This window comes from Tenrec ecaudatus, chromosome 5 (genome assembly GCF_050624435.1).
Source record: "Tenrec ecaudatus isolate mTenEca1 chromosome 5, mTenEca1.hap1, whole genome shotgun sequence".
Lineage (NCBI taxonomy): Eukaryota > Metazoa > Chordata > Mammalia > Afrosoricida > Tenrecidae > Tenrec > Tenrec ecaudatus.
Genome location: NC_134534.1, coordinates 8,073,554 through 8,095,143, shown reverse-complemented (window position 1 = coordinate 8,095,143; position 21,590 = coordinate 8,073,554). Strand labels below are relative to the sequence as shown.

The window sequence follows — 21,590 nt, the reverse complement described above, 5'->3', positions numbered from 1 at the left end:
TAGTTAGCAGCCCAACTCGGTAGTCACCACACACCCCAGGAGCTTGTTAATTAGGGGACAAATTGTGAAGGGCCTCGTGGGTCCAGCTCAGGAATTAGGATGTCTTCTGTGGGCGATTTGGGGCACAAGGGGATGTCACAGGGTTTGCATGTTATCATGCTCACTCAACATCAGAAGATTTGAGCGATTTTGATCCCCTCTTCCAGAAGCTGTAACTGGGGAGCTCCAAGAGGCACACGGGGAGTTTATGGGTCAGTGGTCCTAAACTTGGCGTGGGGGTAGTGTGATTTTGCCGTGTGGGGGATATTTAACCATGGGGGTAGATATCATTGCTTCTTATAATGCAAGGGGAATGGGTGCCATTAGATTCTATTATATACAAGCCAAGAGGTTACGGAATATCTGATAAGGCGCAGGATGGTCACCCGCAGAGACCCATCATAGTGCTACGGGTGGAAAACTCCAAATGCTTAAGATGTCTTAACCATGAGAACTCTTGGAATAGTCCTGGGATATCCTGGGATAGTACAGGCAAGTGGGGAACATCATCTGATTTTCCTGGTGGCTCCTGTTCTTGCTAAAATGCACTGTGCCCTGCCTTCACAGAGCAGACGCTAATTTAACTTCCATAACTATTATAGACGCATACGTGGTGCAATGTGAAATTTGTGTTATTACTTGTCTAATGCCTATCTCCCCGTTAGGTAATCAGCTCCCCGGGGGTAAGGCCACCTCATCTGTCCTGCTCATCAGTAGTTAATACTACTAACTATTACTAACAGTAGCTAGAACCTAATTGTTAGCATCCCATAATATATGTTCATCAAGGGAAGCGGGGAGAAGAGAAGTTGAAACATGTGAAGATGCTACTAATCCCAAAATCTAACCTGGACTACAATACCCAGAAGGTCAATTTCCATCACTAGTGAGGAGCCCTGGGGGCGCAGTGATTACATGCCACGCTGCTAACAGAAAGGTTACCAGTTCAAAACCCCCAGCCACTCTGTGGAAGAAAGATGAGACTTTCTACTCCCATAAGATTTATAGCCTCAGAAACCCACAGAGGCGATTCTATTCTGTCCTGTAGGATTCCTAATGCATTGGAATCAACTTGATGGCAGTAAGAAAGGGGCTAAAGTCAACCGGAGCTGGAGGCTCAGAATGGCCTCCTTGACCAGGCTGGCCAGCTGGCTCAACTATGACAGGCCCCCTGCCTGTGAGGCCTGAGTTCCTAGCCAGTGATTCTGTACTCTGAGGTAGGGGAATCCTGGACAGTCCTGCAGCTTGCCTCCCACTATCCCACCCACAGCTTCCAGCCACTCAGAGTAGCCCAGGAAGGCATCTCCGCTGGTTGCTATGGAGAAAGGAAGCAGCCGAGGGTGAAGCTCGCAGACCAGGCAGCAAGCACCACCCTGCAGAGAAGGCCTTGGAGCCAGCAAGGAGAGGAGATGAGATGATGACATTAAAGTGGGCATGAGACAGGACCTCTGGTTAATCACGTGACAGTCAATTCAGCTCCAGGGAGCTGTGGATGAACCCGATGATGATACAAATAGTCCAGTGCTGTCCCTTAAGGCCATCCTATCGAACCTACAGCCTTACCACTGAGAGGTGGATGAAATTAAAGTGTGTATCTTATGTGGAATGCTGGGCATTTTACACAGAATCTTCTCAAAATGGAGAGCGCCTTAAACAGAGACACAGGAGGAGGGGGGTAGTAACATTAAAAATGAAAAGATAAAAATTTTTTTCATTGTCTGAAGAGACATGATTTGCCCTCAATTTACATTTTTTTCTCCCAAAAGAATGCTCATTTTGGCCTTCCACTCTTCACAGTATATCACATGATCCCAGTGCATGAAAACACTTCAGCAAATGGCCTTAGAACAACAGAAACAAAAATCTGCCGTAGAGTTGCTTCTACTCATAGCGACATCATGGGGCTGTGGGGTCTGTAGAACTGACTCATGGAGTTTCCAAGGTTATAATCGTTATGGAAACGGGTTGCCACGTCTTTCCCCCATACTGCGGCTGATGGGCTCCGAACACTGACCTTTTGCTTGGCAGTCAAGTGCTGTCGCCACGGTGCCACCAGAGCCCCCAAATAACACCCCCAAAACCAAACTCGCTGCCATTGAGTAGACTCAGACTCATAGCAACGCAATAGGACCGGGTAGACTTTCCCCTGCGGGTTTCTAAGACTGTCTTTCTTGGGGTAGAACGTCTTGTCTTTCCCCTGCAGAGCAGCTGGTGGTTTTGAGCTCCTGGGCTTGCAGGAAGCCACCAGGTCTCCTCTAGGTCGCACTAGTAGCATTATATGAGAAGATGCCAGCTTTATTCTGCTTCTGATTCGTTTAAATTAATCTTGGCTTCAAACCATTGGCTACCGACTCGTGGCCACCCTGTGTGCACCAGAGCAGACAGAACTGTGCTCCCTTCGGCTTCCAACGGCTGATGCTTCATGAGTTGATCTCCAGGCCTTTCTCCCAGGACCCCTGTGGGTGGACTTGAAACTGCCATCTCTGGGCTGTCGGCCCCAAGCAGGGACCCTACATGTAGTTGTCCTCCGTTAAAGAAAGCTGAGTCTGTGTTTTCAAGCACAGCATTTTCTAGCCCTCCGTGTGTGGCACGGGCGTTAGTGGTTGCTATGGAAGAACGCACAGCAATGCGGCGAGGGGCATTCTCGAGAGGACAAACAGCAGACCCCGAGCTTCGGTGGCCCGCTTGAAGCCATCTTGCTTCTCCCAGCCTGGCCGAAGCACAGAGGGACGTCCTATTTGGTCCTCGCTGCACAAAAAGACTCAAAAACCCAACTCACTGCCATCGAGTCGATTGCAACTCACTGGGACCGCATGGCCCTGGTGGTGTTGGCTTAGAACCACAAGGTCAGCAGTTTGAAACCACCAGTCACTCTGAAGGACAAAGAAGAGGCCCTCTGCTACCGTTAAGGAGGGACCGGCTCAGAAACCCAGAGGGGCAGTTCTACCGTGGCCTGAAGGGTCGCCTGAGTCTCTGCACAAAGAAAGTCATATCCTTCGTCACAGGATGTGTGGACTCACAGGCTCTAGAAGCATCCCGAGCTGCAGGATGGGACCTGAGACGCTGCACACTGTGATGGCTAAAGAATGAATTGCTGCTAATCAGCAAAGGTGTCGCCACACAGCTGCAGAAGGGGCGAGCTGGGGACAAGCAGAAAGAGGCAAGAAAAATCTCACTTTTAGCCTGAAAATGAAGCGTGAGAAACTCCTCCGGGAAGAGAGGTTTGATTGCGTCCGTTGCACTCGGAGAATGAGCCCAACGGTTTTCATTTTGAATTCTTCTGGTGTTGTCTGGTGAGGCAACAGAAAACTCAATTGCTGGTATAAGTCACAGGGCCTCGGGTGAATCCGAAAAAACAAGCCGTCTGGGGAAGACTTGATGACAGGTGACAGCGGGGACGTGAGGCTTCAACATGCTGAGTGCACCCCCGCCCCGCTTGGCTAATTACTGATTTAGGAGTATATGGGGGGTGGGGTAGCGGCGGGGTTGATCTGCTATATTTAGAAGATATCTGGAAAAATCTGAACAAGGCGATGCCTCAAGCTTGTCTGGTCTGACGGCTGTTGAAGGAGCCAGGCTGCCTGGGGATCTCTAAAGGCCTGAGTCTTGGTCCTTTCAGCACAGTGGCTCCCCATGTGTCCTTTCTCTGATTGTTGCCATGTCCCAGAACCACTGGCTCTTAGCCACTGTGTTCTGTCTTCAAATGGTGCCCAAGATGACTTGGATGAGCTAAGGAAACTTCCCACCGCTAGCTAACGTCCAGGGGAAAGAGTCCATGCGAGACAAGGACCAGAGGGCAAGGAGACTCTTCGATCAGGGGTCCAATACAGAGCTCCTTGGGCAGTGCCAATGGCGAGGGGCTTGGCTGCCAACAGAAAGGTTGGTGGTTTGAGCCCCCCCTTCCCCGCCCCATCACCCCGAGTTGCCTCAGAAGCAAGAGCGGGCCGTCTGGTCTACTTCTGAGAAATCACCTGTTGAACATACTTGCCACGAGCCCAGCTCTAAATGGGCTCCCTCAGGGATGGGGTTGCTGAGAGTCAGAAGCGGGGTGACAGAAACCGGGTTTGTGTTTTGTTTTTCTTTTCCTGTGAGAGCCCTGCTGGGGCAGTGGTTGTGCTTTGTGCTGCAACCCGCAAGGTCCAATGGAGAAAGATGGGGCTTTCTATTCCCATGAACAGTTGTCCTCTCAGAAACTCATGGGAGCATCCTACCTTGTCCTATTGCAGCGGTTCTCAACCTGTGGGTTGCAACCCCTTTGGGGGTCGAATGACCTTTTCACAGGGGTGGCCCGATTCATAACAGTAGCAAAATGACTGATGAAGTAGCAACAAAAATAATTTGATGGTTGGGGGGTCACCACCACATGAGGAACTGCATGAAAGGGTCACAGCAGAAGGAAGGTAGAGAACCACTGTCCTATGGGATCCCTGTGAGACTGCATTGACTGGGCTGGACTCCAGGACAGCGGCTTATGTGTAGCTGAAAGCCCCGAGGGGGTTTGCTTTGTGAAAACAAAAGGGAGCGTCACTGAGTGGTAACACCCAGAGGGTTCTGGGACAGGGGCTTGTTTCAAGTCACAAGGGGGGAGCCTTGGGGAGGTGACTTTGAGAGACACACCCCCCACTTGCCCATTTTCAAAATCCACCTTGCTTAGTTTGCTCCTGTTGTGCTTGGTGCGACTGTGAGAAGGGCCTGCTGGCGGTGGTCTGAGGCCAGCCTGCAGCCATAGCATAAAGACAGAATAGGATAGCATGTGCAAGGCCCCACTCAGACCTACCCCCACACCAAAGCACAACCAAGGAGTTGATTCTGACCCAGAACAACCCGATAGGAGACAACAGAACTGCTCCCTGGGGTTTCTGAGACTGTAAATCCTTAAGGAGCAGACAGCCTCATCTTTCTACCAGGGAGCAGCTGGTAGATTTGAACTGCTGATGTTTCAGTTAGCAGCCCAACACTTACCTCACTCAGCTACCAGGGCTCCCTAGCTCAAGGTCTAGCACTCAATATACTGTCCCCCTAACTAGGTGTTCAATAGAGATCTTCTATATTGGACTTTGGGAAATCCTTTTCTACTCATACAGAAAAGATACGTTGGTCTTGTGCAAATACTTTGCAGAGCTTAAAGTGTATCTTTTTTTCTGGATTATGGTTATCACATTGGGCTGCGATCCATATGGTCAGCAGTTCAAAACCACTGGCAGCTCTGAGGAAGAAAAAGTGTAAACAGTAAACAGTTGTAGTCTCAGAAACCCACAGGCGGTCGCTATGAGCCAGCCTCGACTCAATGGCAGTGAGTATTCATTAAACGCTGCACAAGACCTCTTCAGGGTCTTGAAAAGCAAGGCTGTTCCTTTGAAGACTAAGGTGAGCCTGACCCAAGTCCTGGGATTCTCCATTGCTTCATAGGCATGTGAAAGCTGGACTCTGACTAAGAAAGACTGGGGAAGAATCGATGCATTTGAATTGTGGTGCTGGGAAAGAGTATTGAAAATACCGTGGAGCTAAAAGGACAAACCGACCTAGGAAGAAATGCAGCTGGAGTGCTCCTTAGAAGCAAGGATGGCAAGACTTTGTCTTCCTTATTCTGGACATGTCAGGACAGACGAGTGCTTGGAGAAGGAAATCATGCTTGGTAGAGAGGCAGCAAAAAGAGGAAGGCCCTTCCAAAGATGGGTGGACGCCATGGCTGCAACTGTGGGGTCCAGCGCAGTACCAGTGTGGGGTGGCACAGGACCGCCAGGGTTTTGTTCTCTTGTGCCTAGGGGTTGCTATGGGTCAGAGGCAACTCGATGGCACCTAATCACAACAACGATGCCTGTAATGGGCTACACATAAAACATAGGCTGTCATGCATATCAAGGACACATAAGCACTTGGATTGTCAAGTAGTATGAAGACAGTGTTAGGTGAATTTTTTAAATGTAACCCATTTTATTCATCAAAATTATACTCTCCTTCTGGGACTTACTCCTAGCAAGCCCCTGTGGATTTCTGAGACTACAACTGCTTACAAGAATAGAAAGCCCAGTCTTCGTCCTGTGGAGCTGCTGGTGGTTTTGAGTTGCGACTCTCAGCTCAACACGTAGCCGCTATTCCACTTGATGGCAGTGGGTCTGTTGGTCTGTTTGCTTTCTAGATTTGACACTGTTCTAGGAAGGCCACCACCGGTTATGTGGAAATGGCATCTCACTGTGGAAAGGGGGATTTGAACTCACCACTTTCATTGCAATGGTAATCATCCGGTCTTCCCAGCTGCTCCAACCAGATGTCCTCACTTGAGGAAGACTCCGCATCACCAAAGATCCTTCCAGGAAGCCAGGACTTGGAGGTCCTGGGACGGAAGAGAGACGAGAGGGAGTGGCGACTCCTCTTTTTCTTCCTGAATACTCTAGAGAAACATGAAAGGCACACGATGAGAAGTGATCAGAACTAGCCCTAAGGCTGCAAATCTTTATGGAAGTAGAAAGCCTCGTTTTTTCTCCAGAGGAGCTGTTGGCAGTTTTGTGACTGTGGTTGGCAGCTCAGCTTACAATACCCTTGCCATCAAGGATCCTCATAGGGATAAAGAGGAGTAGAAACAATGAAAATATTGTTAGGAAGTAACTCATATGGTCTGAACAATTGGGACAGAAAAACAGTTTTGACCTGTTTCCTAGGTACCTTGCTGAATTACATCTCTCAGAAACCTTTGCCAACAGGATAGGCATGAGTCTAAGGTCTTCCCAGTGAAGAGTGAGCTGAAGCAATGTATGCCACCTCCAGGCTGTATTCTCGAGGAAAGCAAGTGACCCTCTGCTTGGCTTTCCTTCTACTTTTAATAGTTGTCTTGTGGAAACCCAGTCTTGGATGAGGTCATAATTGTTGGAAGAACCTTTAGATGAACGGGGATTGGGTCTCCGAGTCCCTTGTCGAGGTAGAACACTGGTCTACACGTGGGCCATTGCATTGCAAGAACCAGCATGAGCAAGATGAGCTCTGGTTTTGTTTGGCCCACCACGTGTTTAAATCTAGAGGTCACCACCATTTCCCATGTGCTGATGAGGACAGGATCAAAGGGGGAGCATCAGTAAGGAAGACGAGTTTGGTATGGCAACCAAGAGAGTGTGGGGTAGAGAACTCAGAGAAGCATGTTGAAAGGAAAGAGGGCCTCTTCTCGCTTTGGACACATTAGATTTAAGATGCTTTTAGAAAATCCATATGAAATCACTGGACGTAGAGTCCAGTTTAGAAAAGAGAACTAGGTTAGAGAGAAAACCTAGGAATCACAAGAGTAGCAAATGGGATTACCGTTCAGTATTCCTGCCCTCCTTTTCTCACCCACCTCCTTTTTTCTGCCCCTGGATTCTGGTCTGCCCATATACCTTGAAATGACCGATAGGATGTTAGTATGCTGATGACACAGAAGCTGGAAAAGGACTTCTTATTAGGCTGCATCCTCTGCTTTCTCTGAGAATTGGGAATCGTGTCTTTCATCTAGTCTCACTCATTACTCTCACTCATTGCCATCTAGTCAGTCAATTCCCACTCATTGAATGGAGCAGGCCATTCCTATCTGGAGTCAAGTTCAGCTTTGTTCAGACTTCGTTCTCATCAACTGATTTCCAAACACGTGTGTATTCTTGTTGTTATAGGCTTCTGATATCTTATACCTGTTCCTTACGGAGCGGTACTGTATCCACCGCTGACTGACATAGTGATCATGTAGGTGGTTCTAGAAGCATCACTCCAATCTCTGCCTTTGTGGTCATGTGGCATCTCTCCTTTGTGCTCATGTCTCTTCTCCTCCCCTTACAAGGACACCAGTCACATTAAATTTTGGGGTCTATCCTACTCTAGTATAACCTTAATCTTACATAATTACAGCTGAAAACACTCTACTTCCAAATAAGATCACATTCTCAGTTTGTAAGAAAGACTTGAGCTGGTGATGATGAGGTTGTTCAACTCAGCTCAGTATCCTTTATTTCCATTTCCCTGTGGCCAGTGTTTTATCTTAATTCCTAATGCTTTCTTTCAGTTCCTGGAGATGGTGACTCCAAGTTTTGCCCCCTATGTCTACTCATGAATTCATACGCTAGCAATCCAATCACTAGCATCTCTGCTCTCCCTCACCAGTTGCCAAGTCAAATTGGCCACCTTCTCCCTTTCCCTGCCCGCTGCACACTGTACAGATTCATATCTCAGTCCCTGCATTGTTTCATGATTTATATCTGTTCCCATGACAGCTACCCTTATCCTTTATTATCAGCCTTGGAATCTCCAAAACCAAGAGTAATAATAGGCTCTTGTACATATGTGTACAAGCTCCTGTGTACCAGCATACAAGATCGTTGAATGAACAACTGAAGGAATGAATCATTAGTGGGTGACAGTCAATGGATGGATGGGATTGTCTCTTGGTGGCTTCCCCTACTTACCTAACTAAGTTCTCCTTGTACATAACACTGGTCTGGGTTGGACTCAGAGTCATGTGGCCTTCGTCATCACAGAAGAAGCTGTCTTCAGTCCAAACGTAGTAGCCGTTGGTGAGGAGTCTGGGACTTCGGCGACAGGTCAGGTGGGAACCTGTGAGGGGATCTATGGAGCAGCATTCGAAAGAGCTGTCCCCATCCAGGGTACCACAGGCCAAGCTAAAGAGGGAACAGAGAACGGCTGTTCACCCTCGATCCAGCACTGTACGGAAAACACATCTTACTTCCCCGGCTACTCGGGGTTATGGTCACAACCCTAAGAATGTCACTCCCAACCTTCTGGGCTTTATCCCCTTTGAGCATTGAACCGACGGGGCCGTTAAGGCTTCTGTCTGCCATAAACGTTGGTGGAAACACCACAGATACTCCACTGCTTCACCAGATAATGAACCTGAACCCTGACATTTGTTCATTCTCCGGGATGAAAACACTGTAGAATGGGTTTATGGGAATGTTGGCAGGTCCCAATTCCTCTCATGTCCTTTTCTTTGAAGAACCCTCTCATGCCAGGCCTTACTTTTGACACTGGGATAGAGGCATTCCAATGATGTATCCAGTAGACCTGCAGGAGCCATATGGTGTGGATACAAGGATACGTCAAAAAGGTATTGCTACCAGTGTTCCAGGTCATATATGCAAGGGTTTATTCCAAACAAATAGGAACCCTGGTGGTGCAGTGATTATGAGTTGGGCTGCTAACCACAAGGTCAGCAGTTCAAAACCACCAAGACAAGGCCAGCGACATTGCGCTGAGGAGAGTTTTCCTTCTTGGGGGTAGCAATGGCTGCCTTACAATAATTCCATTGGGAAACCTCCCTCGATTCACCCTACAACCCTGCTCTTGCCCCATCAGACTTCTTTTCCAGTCCACACTCAAAGGACATGGAAAAAGAACATGAGTAGAGTCCCACAAACCAAAGAGAGCAGACTTCTTTAGGGTGGTGGTTAGGGAGATGGAAGAACCATCTTCAGAAGTATCTAGAACTGGATAGGAGATACATTGAGAGATAATAGCTTCACATTTTGAGGGTTTTGTTTAACAAAAGCTACAATCATTTTCTAGCCCAATCTTTGTACAGTCAAAGCAATCACAAAGGGCTTAGTCTTTCCCCCTTGCTGGCAGCTACACCAGTGGTGAAACACTACCGTCCTGATTCAGTGCCTCGAGTTATCTCACACTTTATTAGGTAAATGTGTGTTGAGCTTAGAAACCAATCACATGTCCAAGTGATTGAACAGCGACCAAAGTGGTGAAGATATTCTAGAAATGTGAATGTCCTTGAGATGGAATTTGGGGGCAAGGTGATGACAACAATTATTGAGCCGTACAGCAGACAAGAAAGAGGTCATTATTTCCTCAGGCAAAATTGCTTATGTTCCCCCTGTCTCTTCCCACAAACATTATTTATTTTCATCCTGAACTCGAAATCTTATCAGATTTCATGGGGATTTGTTTGTACCTATGCCTGCTTTCATAATGATTTTGTACATTTCTGTGTGCCTAAAAGACACTTAGCACATCAATCAATTCAATCCTACGTGCTGAAAGACATCACCTGGCAAGATATGGAAATCAAGTCTTTAAATATATATATATTCCAAACAATATATATATATTCCATGTCTTTAAATATATATATATATATCATTTCTGACTATATCTGAATCCACAGGGCGATTCCATGTCCATCAATCAATATTGATAACGATAACAGTGGCCACATATTTTTGCCTCGAAACTTTCAAACAATTTCTGCAGAAATGTGTTCCACAGAGGATCCAACTCCAGAGAACCATAGACTCTAAGAATTAGAAGGAGTGTTTAACCATTACTCCACAAATCCATCAAGTCCTGCAGGTCCCACCTGCTGTATTTCTGACAGAAGTTGCTCGGGCTCTGCTTGCATGCCGTCAGCGAGAGGGGCGTCACCACTTAGCAAGCCACCTGCCTTGACTGCACAAGTATGGGCTGGAGTGAAGTGGGACAGACATGGGATTTGGAAACCAAACCCAAACCCAACGCCATGGAGTCAATTCCAACTTTTGATGGCCCGAAATGGGATTTCTGAGACTGCCCATCTCATCAAGAGCTACGGCCTCATCTTTCTCTTGGAAGTGGCTGATGGGTTTGAACTGCTGACCTTGCAGTTTGCAGTCCAACACTTGCCCAACATTGTCACTGAGGCTGCTTTAGAATCAACCCGCCCAACATTTATCATCCCAACTCTGCCATTGACTAGCTGAGTCACCTGAACCCAGTCCTTTAACCTCCCTGGGACTGTCCTACTTTGGCAGAATGAGAGAATGTGAAGCTAGTACCTCCTTTCTGGGGAGAATGAGAGATGTGCTCAGCACATCGCGTGTGTCTGAAGTGTTCATTTCTTCCCTTTCCTTTCGTTCCAGTCTGCTTTTCATGCAAGAGTTAACTAGCTCCCTGAGGAGATCCTGTGTCTTCCTCGTGTCCACTCTTCTCCAGACTGAAACTATCTTCTGGGTGCTTTAGCTCCTCCTTAGATGACATGATGTGATTTGGGCTCCCTCACTGCGATAGGTCTTTCTGATTCCATCTGAGTACTTTTCTATCTTGAAAGCACCCTCAAGAAATCATCGTGAGGATAGAACCCCAATCCTGGATGCGTGTCTGTCCAGCACCAGGGAAATCACCTCCTTCGTTATAGAAGCCGTGTCTTCAGCGATGAAGCTCAGCATCACGCTCTGTGCTTCCAGGGTTTGTTGAACAAGTCTAGTGGGACCTCTGTTAGAGCTAGGCTGCCAACTGCACTGGCCGCTCCGTGGGAGAAAGGAGAGGCTGTCTGTTCCCATAAAGATTGCCTATGAGCTGGACTCTATGGCAAACCTGCTGTACAAGACCTCTTTAAAGTGTTGATGAGCAAGGATGTCCCTCTGAAGACTCAGGTGCTCCGGCCTCAAGCCGTGGTATTTTCGATTGCCTCCTATGCATGTGGAAGTTGAACAATGAATAAGCAGGCCTGCAGAAAAATTGATGTATTTGAATTATGGTGTTGGTGACCAATATTGAAAGTACTGTGGACTGCTAGAAGAACAATACATCTGTCTTGGAAGAAGGACAGCCAGAACTGAGCATGGTGAGATTTTGTCTCGTGTACTTTGCACACGTGATCGGGAGAGACCGTCCCTGGAGAAGGACGTCATGCTTGGTTATGTAGAAGGACAGCAAAAAAGGAAGAAGGCCCAGTGAGATGGACTGACATAGTGGCTGCAACAATGGGCTCAAACGTCACAATCGTGAACATGGTGCAGGCCTCGCAGTGTTTTATTCCGTGGTATTCAGAGTCCATGTGTGTGAGAGCCAACTGGGGGCATCTATCAACCACATTAGTGGGAACTGACTCAACGGCAGTGGGAAGAGCTGATTCTTTTCCCCAGGTACCTTCCGGGTGGTTTTACAGACGCCAAGCCCAACACAAACCCTGCAACCTGATCAACTTCCTAAAGACAGAATGTTTTCCTTCTTGGAAGGGTCCTAGCCAGATCTGGAAGGAGTGCTCGAGGCCACACCTCACGGGACAGCACAAACGTTTGTCTGTGAAGGGACAGACATCATCGGAGCTGGGAAGAAGTAATTATTTGTGCAATGATTGGTTGTCCTTCTCCCTCAAGTTCTATGAGGTTTCTGGTGCATTTTGTTATTTAAAGACCTGTGCACAATTAACACAGCCACTCAAGTTGAAACAAAAAATATTCATTGCCATTTAGAGTATTCCAACTCACCTGACCCTATAGGACACGTTTCTGAGACTGTACCTCTTTGTGGGAGTAGAAAGCCTGTCTTTCTCTTTGGAACACTTGGTGTTTTCAAGCTTATGACCTGTCAGTAGCGCAACTCAAAACCAGGACACCGCCGGAGCTCCTGGTTCCCATGTTAGTGGAACACTATTTAAGTGTGATATTATTTGTTGAAAAGGGCTTACCATTTTATTCTTCCCACACATCCCAGAGAACTAAGTTACTGCTTGCCCTCATTGTACAGCAGTGAAACCATGAGTTAAGGGGGATCCAGAAGGGGAAAAATATTGGGCATTGACATAGTTAACTCGTGAGAGAGCTGGGATTTGAACCCTCATCTCTCGGAAGCTAGCACGCGGATTCATCCTCGGCTGACGGATGTGGGAGTCGTGGTGGGGGTTGGGGGTTGTCTAGAATTTGCGGTAAGGCATAGCTCCTATTACCCCTGCTTGATTCCCTTCTGCTATTGGCAATTTCAAAATGCCTGGGGGGAAATTAACAGATGCTTCCACAAGACATACCAGACAGACGGAGAAGGTGGAGGGGAAGGAAAGACAGGTCGTTGAACGAAGTGGTGGACTTGAGCAAGATGGTAGCCTGTGCGTTTTAGGAGAATCTTCTATTGAGCCTATGCACCCGTGTGGAAGCCTGCTGCTCTCCAGAGAAGAAACATCTGATATAGAAAGAGTCACCTGACATCGGTATTTCATCATTTCTCCACTCACTAAACACACAGTCCCCACCTACACATACACACATCCAATGTTAGGCTAGGAAGACTTTCGTTTTGTTTATTAGGCTAGGCAAATTTTCGTTTTGTATGCGCGTGGGACTGCAAATACATAGTCGCTAGCAGAGCTAGATGATAACTAAAAATAGTCATGTGAAAACAGGGCTGAAGCAAATAAGACACACGGGAAGAGAATTTGAGGGGCTTTTCCCACCCTGTAGGATACCTTGGGAAAAGGCAGGTGGGAGACAGCGCTCTGGTGTGTTCTCTCTCTGACCCGGAAGACCCTGCATCGACAAAGGGGAGAGATGTAGAAATGGATTACACCTTAGCAACCGGGATATCCATCAACAGAGGAGGCTTATGGAGAAGATGGCTCAGGCTGATGGTCCAGGCTCGGCAGGACAATCGAATGGTGTCACCCACCAGGGAATTGGGACTGATGCAAGTTGTCCCCGGGCCTCTATGGGAGAGAAATCATCTAGGGACATGTGCCCTACGCCCCTACTCGTAGGCACCAGCCCTTTGCCAGTCCCCTGCTGCGGGATGGAACAAGGATCAAGTCCTTGGCATCAGACTAAGTTCGGGACAATGCAGAAGAAAGCATGTTGTGTGAAGCTGTAGGGGACTAGAATAAAGCACACAACATATTGGTTATTTGACTTCATCAGTCATTGGAGTCATTCTGTCTACTCAGGCTCTGGCTCACTGATGCACTTTGGGGCATTTCCATCGTGGAACAATGAACAAGAAAGCCGTGGGGAGATAAAAAGAAAAAGGATTTAAAATACCACACCCCACCCCCAATGATTTTTCAATATATAAAGTGAGTAATCTTAATTAAAAAAACAAAACAAAAGCATCCATGCATCCCATTGTAAGAAAACACGTGGCAAGAGACTTCAGCGATAGACGGAGGCAGCTAATGAACATTCCGAACTCGAAGGGAGGAGTCCGCGCTGCCCCGTGGCATTGTCAATAAGGCCAATAGACAGACTCGGTCCCACTTGATATCATCGCTGAGAGCCAGTCCTGTGCTAAAGCAAGGGCTTCACACTTTCCGATCACGCCGGCTGATTGGTAAGGAGGAAATGGTGGCTATGGGAGGCAGGGCAAGAAGTGGGGCTTGGAGAGAAAACAACAAGAGGAAGGAAGAAATTTAAAGTGCAACCACTGTAGCAACGCCCTCGTTTGGGGTTTTTTGGGTGGTTGTTTTTGTACACACAGCTATCAAAATCATACCGTCTTTTTTTTTTTAAGATACAAACAGTTTTGCATCTTAATAGCAGCTGATAAACAATCTCCTTTCACATTTATGCATAGACATCTAAAAAAAGGGTGTTATTTTTTCCCTTCTAAAAGAAAAAAAAAGCCATTTCTCTCAAGGAAAGAAATGAAGTCAAAATCATTGCCAAAGCAAACACTGGCATTTAAGAAGCACACGCTACTGACAGATGGCTAATGGTACGAGGATCAGCAGAATCAGAGCAAGGAAATTGCTCAAAGGAGTATAATCATTCAGAAGATAATTGGCGCATCTCAGCTCTTACTTGTTACTGGCGTTGACATCCGTTGGGATATTCGGTGCATGTTGGGAAGGCCGCTCGTCCAGCGATCACAGATTTTTCTGCAAAAGACATTGGCGGGGGTGGGGTGGGGGATGGGAGAGGTGGGTTCTATATTAAAAACAGAAAAATGATCCCCAAACAGATGGCGCCTACTAATTGCGCTGAAGTCAGAGTCCTTGGCTGAAAGATCGCAGAGATGCTGACTTGAAGGCGGGGGACGACAGCGAGGAAGCAGAGCGAGGGTTGTGTTTGCCCCTGTGTGTCCCAGGCGGGCGTTTTCCGTCCTCCCACTTGGTGGGCCTGCACATTCCTTTAACTGCCATCGAATTTATTTCAACTCGCAGCCACCCCGTGCGACGGCATAGAACAGACCCATGGGATCGTTATGCTTTGAGCTGCTAACCACAGGTCAGTCGTTCGAAACCAGCAGCTGGTCTTTGGGAGAAAGAGGAGGCTTTCTGCTCCCATAAACATTTAGTCTCAAAATCCACAAGACCAGGTCTAGCCTGTCCTATAGGGTCACTCACCGTGAGTCCGCATCAACCCGAGTTCAGATGAATTTGGAAGAGTGATTACAAGAGTCAATAGTCCAGGTCTTTAACCTGTGAAGGCTGTGGGTGGGTACAAACCAGCCACCTTTGAGGTAGCAGCCAACGCCTTCACCACTGGGCCTCCAGGGCTCCTTTGTCTTTCAAATATGATCATTTGATTGGAGAAAGCTAAACTTTACAAAGATTGGCTATCAAAATAAAACCAGAAACTGAGCTGTTTGATTGAGGAATACGAAGAATGGCTCATTTTAGAAGCCCCCTGCTCACTCCCCACCCCGCCCGCCCCCAGCAGTGTGTCTGCATTTTAATCATCTACCACAAAGCAATTCTCACTATCAAGTTCCAAACAGTACTTGAGGAATGGCTTATGTCTTTGCCCAACAACTTAAACCCATGACAGGTAGTCATCAGAGGGGCCCGGGGTGCCTCTCGGGCCATCGTTCCAGGAATTCCTCCTGCACCAGTCACTAAAAATAGCCCCCAACTGGGAAGGTTCCCAAACCCAGTTTCTATGAATTTAGCATTGACTTCCCCCCACCAGCAAATCAAACCCCTAGCAAAGAGCATAACTGCTAAACTCCGATCACTTTCGGTTCATCACACACACATCTACTTTCTGTCAACTCTGAAGGCAGCGCTGTGCTAAGAATCCCACAAGGTGAGGACGGCATGCTTTCCTGGTCCAGGATCGCCACCCTTCTTTTGAAAAACGTGACAACTTGTAAAGGATCACGGTTGTAGCTCGAACACAATAAGCAAAGTCCAGACATCTCGAGAGCTCTGGCCTGATGCTTTGAGAAATGATAAAAATCGTCCTAGCCAATGTCGAGCTCAGCTTACAGGAGGGTGTTCTAACACTCTCTGGGAGAGCTCTAAAGCCAAGCACACCTTCAGACATTTAATTTCCCTTGAGGCTCACTTATGATATTTTATCACTTGTCTCTGATTGTTGGTCAAGACAGTACAGCTAAGCCCAGCCCAATAAATTTAATTTTAAGCCAACAGATAGTAAGTCTTAGTGCCATTGCTTACACCTACTTACTGCAGCCCGTGGGCAGAATGCCGACAGCTGAGTGAGAATGAGCAATACGGAGAAAGACTTCCGCGAAAGTTCAAAAGCTTTTGCAGAGACGCGCCTTAGCTAGAAGTTCTATAGAAGGGACATAACTGCTCTGAAATGTCTTTAGCCCATCATGCTCCTTGCAAAGGGAATTACTCTTCCTCCTAGTGAAAAAAAAAAAAACCCAAGATAATTACTGAAGCAGAAGGCTCCAAGAGGTTGACCGTCAGCAGAGAAAGCCAGGACTTCGAGGGTCTTCAGCTGAGAAATGGATGTCAGCGCATCAACAGGAGCAGGAGTCTCGTAATAAAGGGGAACCCGGTCTCCCCCTCCTTCCAGCAGATGCCAACACCCAAGGCCAAGGGCAGGCGTTTGCAGAGAGAAGTCACTTTGTCGCCAGCAGCCTCTTGCTCTTTGGCTGTTTCCTGGAATAGAAGAGCCGAGCTGTTCTTGGGAAAGCCAGCCTTACAACCTCTCTTGTTTTCTTTCAAAAATAGCTTTCGTCACCCCAGGCTGGGAGGCAGGGTGAGGTTGCACTTCCGGCCTGGCTCACATCAGAGGCACGCTGGCTGGGAGGGGGGAGGGGGGGGGCGGGTTGAACAGCAGCTCCTGCTGGACCAGCTGTCAGGGATGGATGTATGTGCAGCTGGGGACACACGGTAGCTCTAGGGATGCTGTCATTCCGAAACCTGGGAAACACTTGCGGGGAAGTGAGCCTCTTTCCTTGGCATCTTCGGGCCATTTTCAGTTAACCATCCTCAGAGTACACTGTCGGAACCACTTTGATGCGTTAGGGTAAATGCCGCGGGGCTGGCACCCTGCCACCAGCCTTTCCAAATACCAGCCAGGTCGCCCACGGTGGACAAGTTTCAATGACACTTCTGGGTTCAGACCGGCACGGAAGGCCTGGGGACCAACTTGCGAGCATGACCCGGTGAGAGCCCAAGGGAGCACAAGAGTCTTATTTAGGAGGATGCGCTCTCTGGGTTGGTCACGACGAGAGACTCCAGGATACCGCGGTCATGAAGCTGGAGCAGGGCAGGCCGTTGTTTCTTTCATCCTTGGGCTGGTGAGGGTGTCAGGAGTCCACACGGGCACTCACAACTGCCCTGCACCGACGCTGTGAGAGGGAGCACACGACTGAGCACCAGGAGCTGCAGCCCTTGAACAGTTAATTCTTCAGGAGCCGTGTGTTCTGTCCCCGAAGATGCCCTCCTACGTAAGACCCCGTGGATGGCACGTTACACTTCACGTTGGCATTGTAGTCACGCTCACCAGCCTTGCAGCGGTCTGAGGGTCCTGACACAGGCCTGTGAGCCATGGAGAAACGTGTGTCACACTCAGCCCGAGGTAGGAGGGGTCAGTGGAAAGAGCACGGGCCCCTGGAGCAACCCGACCGAGACTTGAGTTTGGTCTGTCACGTTGCATGACTTCACGTCTGTCATTCACTGTCTTGGGCATGCAATTTCCTCCTTCCCTACTCACTGCTGTTCCGCTGATGCCGACTCATTGCCACCCGGCTATTGGAGGGGTTACTTGTTGAGCAGCTAACTGCAAAACCAGCTGTTTAAAACCGCCAGATCCTCCGTGGGAGAAAGATGAGGCTTTCCAGCCCTGTAAAGAGTTGCAGTTATGGAAACCCACTGGGGCCAGTTCTGCCCTGGGCTGCCTGGCTGCTATGAGTCCTTAATCATAGATGTCATCATATGTACTTCACAAGGTGGCTGAAATAACTAGACGGAATGGGGTGGGGTGGGGCAGGGTGACAAGTAGAAATGGATAAGGAAAATTAAATGGGAAATCACTCAGTCCCCTCTGTTCAAAGGTACGTGATTAATTATGAATGTGCTCAGTTGGTCACTGAAGGGATGGAACTTGGAGCTGACCCCGAGGTACATAGGTAGAAAGGCCTAGTGATCTTCTTTCAAAAATCTAGCCATTGCAAACCCATGGAGCACAGATCGCCCGTGACACACATCAGAAGAGATCCCGTTGCAGCAGGTTTTATAAGCTTGTGTCAGTGATGCCAGGCTTGGCAACTATCCACCAGGAACATCTTCTCAACATTTCCCAAACTTATTTGCTACGGGAACCATTTTGTCCCCAAACACCTCCCAAGTTCTAGAGTTAAAGATAAGAAAGGAAGGAAGGAAAATAACTAAAAACTGAGCCATCGAGTTGAATGGGACTCAGTGATCTCATAGGACAGGGTAGAACAGTCCCACCAAATACCAACAACGTCACCCATGATGGACAACCTTCAGAAACTTCCAGATTCAGGAGAAAGACCTGGGGGTCCAACCAGTGCTGCTGGTCCACTTGCTGCTCTATGAGAGGCAGGAGCTGGTATCAACCAGCTCATATGAAAAATTAATACAGAGCTGCTTTACCCATATATTTCATGTATGCTGAAATCCCACAGGTTCTGATGACCCCTCTTCCTACCCAAACCCAACCTCACTCTGGTCCTCTGTGTCCCACTGTCTGGCATGTCAACTGCTTGTGCTGGAATATGGAGAGTCACCAACACAGTCACCTATGTGCCACACATGTGACACCCTCTTCATCTCTGTGCCCACATCCAGAGCTGCAGCAATCAGCCACTCTGGCCTGAACTTCTGAACTGACAGTCTGTACCTTAGCCTCTTCTCTTCAGTACCCTCGAAATGACTTTTTAAAAAAGTGTGAACCTCAAATGAAATGATTCTTGATTAAATCCTTCCGTGGCTTGCCATTGCGTCTCTCTTGGATAAAGTCAAGATCCTCTTCAAAACTCTCTTTCACCCTCATCTTTCTTCTAGAATCAAACCATGCTGACTTTCTTTCAGCTTCTCATAGTAACCGAGCTCCCTCCCACCTCAAGCCTTTTGTGAGGCCCTCTGCCTCAATGTTTCATCCCAGCCTCCATCTCTCTCCTCTCCTCCTGAGGCTCTGTACAAACACACCAGATCAGCCCCTAGAACCCTCCCAGATCAATTATAAGCCCCCAAGACTCTGCACTTCTCTTTCAGAACAAGTACCACGCCTGCCGTCAATAAACCGAGTTTTGGATGTTGATCTCTGTGGGAATTTAGGGACTCTGCTTTTCCAGTTCTCTGATACAACCTCTGATTAGTATAACATAGTGCATAGTAGGCACTTTGGAGTAAGTTGATACGATCTTACATCATCTAGGTCTTCTTGCTGGGTCTTTGGAACACTCTAGAATATGGGTCTTGGGATGTATGTGTGATAAAAGATTTCCAGGTGAATTGGTAAGGTTTTCCTGGTGAATACTTGTGAAATCCATTAATATTAAAAAAGAAATCCCTGTTATAGGCTTCTAACTGCAAGGTCAGCAGTTTGAAACCACCAGCCACTCTGTAGGAGAAAGAGGAGACTTTCTTCTCCTGTAAAGAATTACAATCTCAGAAATCCACAGGGACAGTTCTGCCCTGTCCTCTAGGGTTGCGATCAGTGGGAATAGACTCAGTGGCAATGACCTTGGGATTAACATGTCAAAGGATCGGTGAGATCAGTTGCCATGAAGAATGATGGAGGCAGGGGAAGACATTGGGAGGTTTCTAAACCTTAAAGGAAACAGAGGTAATTCCCTCTCTTGTATACAAAATCCTGCAACCATGGCGATCTATCAGTAGATGCTTGGATACAAGCGTAGGCTGAACAAGCACAGGAATAAGAGTGGGAGTACACTCACCAATATATTTAAAACTCGCTGCCACAGAGTCAATTCTGACTCATAAGGACCCCATAGGACAGGGTAGAACCACCCCTGTGGGTTTCTGACACGGTAACTCTTTATGGGAGTAGAGAACAGCCTTGTCTTTCTCTCGTGGAGTGGCTGGTGGTTTTGAACTGCTAACCTTGCAGTTAGCAGCCCAATAGGTAACCACTATGCCACCAGGGCTCTCTATACAAATATGTATACACACACACACACACACATATATCTGTATTTGTATGTATATATGTTGCATAAAAGATACTTGTGTCTATTTTTGTTACAAATATATTCATGAATGTGGTGGAGCATGTAGGGAATGAAGTTCTGAAAACTTCTGAGATTTAACCAAGCACCTTCAAGGAATTAGTCATTGGGCCCAGGAGATCAGACCATAGTCTTGAGAGACACCACAATTAATGTGGTCACACAGACAATGTTCTACAACCCACTTTGGTGAGTATTGACTGGGTTCTTACTCATGAGAAGGCATCTAAGGTGCAATCATTGGTTTCTCCCCCATCAAGAAGAAATAAGAGTGAAATAGGAAGTGCAAAATAGAAAGGGATATGTCAGCCCTTAGTCCAACAGATGAATGAGCCACACAAACATCCGTCTTTACAACCCAGAGACCAGAAGAACTAAGCGGTGCCCAGCTATCAATAACAACTGTTCTGAAAGAACCCCACCAGAAGCTCCTGGATAGAGAGGGAGAAAAGGTGAAACAAAACAAAATCATAAAATAGACTAGGCTTACTGGTCCCATAGAGCTTGATGAGACCCCAGAGTCACGAATTCCCTCATGCCACCTTTCAGGTCTGGAATGAGACACTTCTGCATGAGAATAACCAACCCTTTTACATCCAAAGGGCAGCGTTTTTCTGAGGACAAAGTTCAGAGGGATGGGAAAGAAGGAGGAATGGGAACGCGAAGAAGAGGGAGGAAGCAGGATAAGTGATGGTACCTGGAGGCAATCACAATGGATGCAATGAAACAAACCATAGGAATGCGTGAACATAAAACTGATCACCTGCTCTGAAAGCCTTTACCCAATTCACAATGAAAAGTTAAAAAAAAATCAGTTGCCATGAAGTCAATTCTGACTGATGTGTGTGAAAGCTGAGCTGAGCTCCATGGGGTTTCAACCACTGGGTTTTTGGAGTGTTTTACTAAGATGTTCAATGAGATGGATTGACACAGTGATGGCATCAATGGGCTCAGACATAACAACTGTGAGGATGACGCAGGGCCGGGCAGTGTTTCTTCTGTTAGACAGAGGGTTGCTATGAGTGGGTTGCTATGAGTTGGTTGCTATGAGTTGGTTGCTATGAGTTGGAACCTACTCAATGGCACCTAATCACAATTACAACAACAATGACGGGGACCAGAGCCTTGGTGGGATAATGGCTTCAACACTGGGGTGTTAACCACAAGGCCAGAGATTCAAATCCAACAGAAACTGGACAGATGAGCTCCCCTAAAGATTGTCAGTCTCGACAACCCTTTGGAAGAGTTTCACTCTCTTATAGGTTGACGATGCATTGGAATCAACTCAGTGGCAATGAGTTTGAATTGGAGGGTTTGGGGGTTATTGGGTCTAGGAGGGGACATACAGGCCAAAGAATGAAAAGAAAGAGTTTGGGTATTTAAGCCGCCACTTGGAGAGTGACTGTTTTATC

General features: G+C 47.5%; 1 protein-coding gene across 1 annotated transcript in view; it reads right to left on the bottom strand.

The window, feature by feature from the left end:
- The window catches only part of TMEM71 (transmembrane protein 71), a 31,379-nt gene extending 14,687 nt beyond the window's left edge, over positions 1 to 16,692 (bottom strand). Inside the window, exons 1-5 of the mRNA XM_075550572.1 lie at positions 16,388 to 16,692; positions 14,562 to 14,638; positions 13,238 to 13,298; positions 8,460 to 8,672; positions 6,258 to 6,430 (exon numbers count right to left, since the gene is read on the bottom strand). Coding sequence (XP_075406687.1) covers positions 6,258 to 6,430; positions 8,460 to 8,672; positions 13,238 to 13,298; positions 14,562 to 14,601 — 487 coding nt within the window. The 5' untranslated portion in view covers positions 14,602 to 14,638; positions 16,388 to 16,692. The remainder of the gene's footprint in view (positions 1 to 6,257; positions 6,431 to 8,459; positions 8,673 to 13,237; positions 13,299 to 14,561; positions 14,639 to 16,387) is intronic.
- Between the last annotated feature and the right edge of the window lie 4,898 nt (positions 16,693 to 21,590).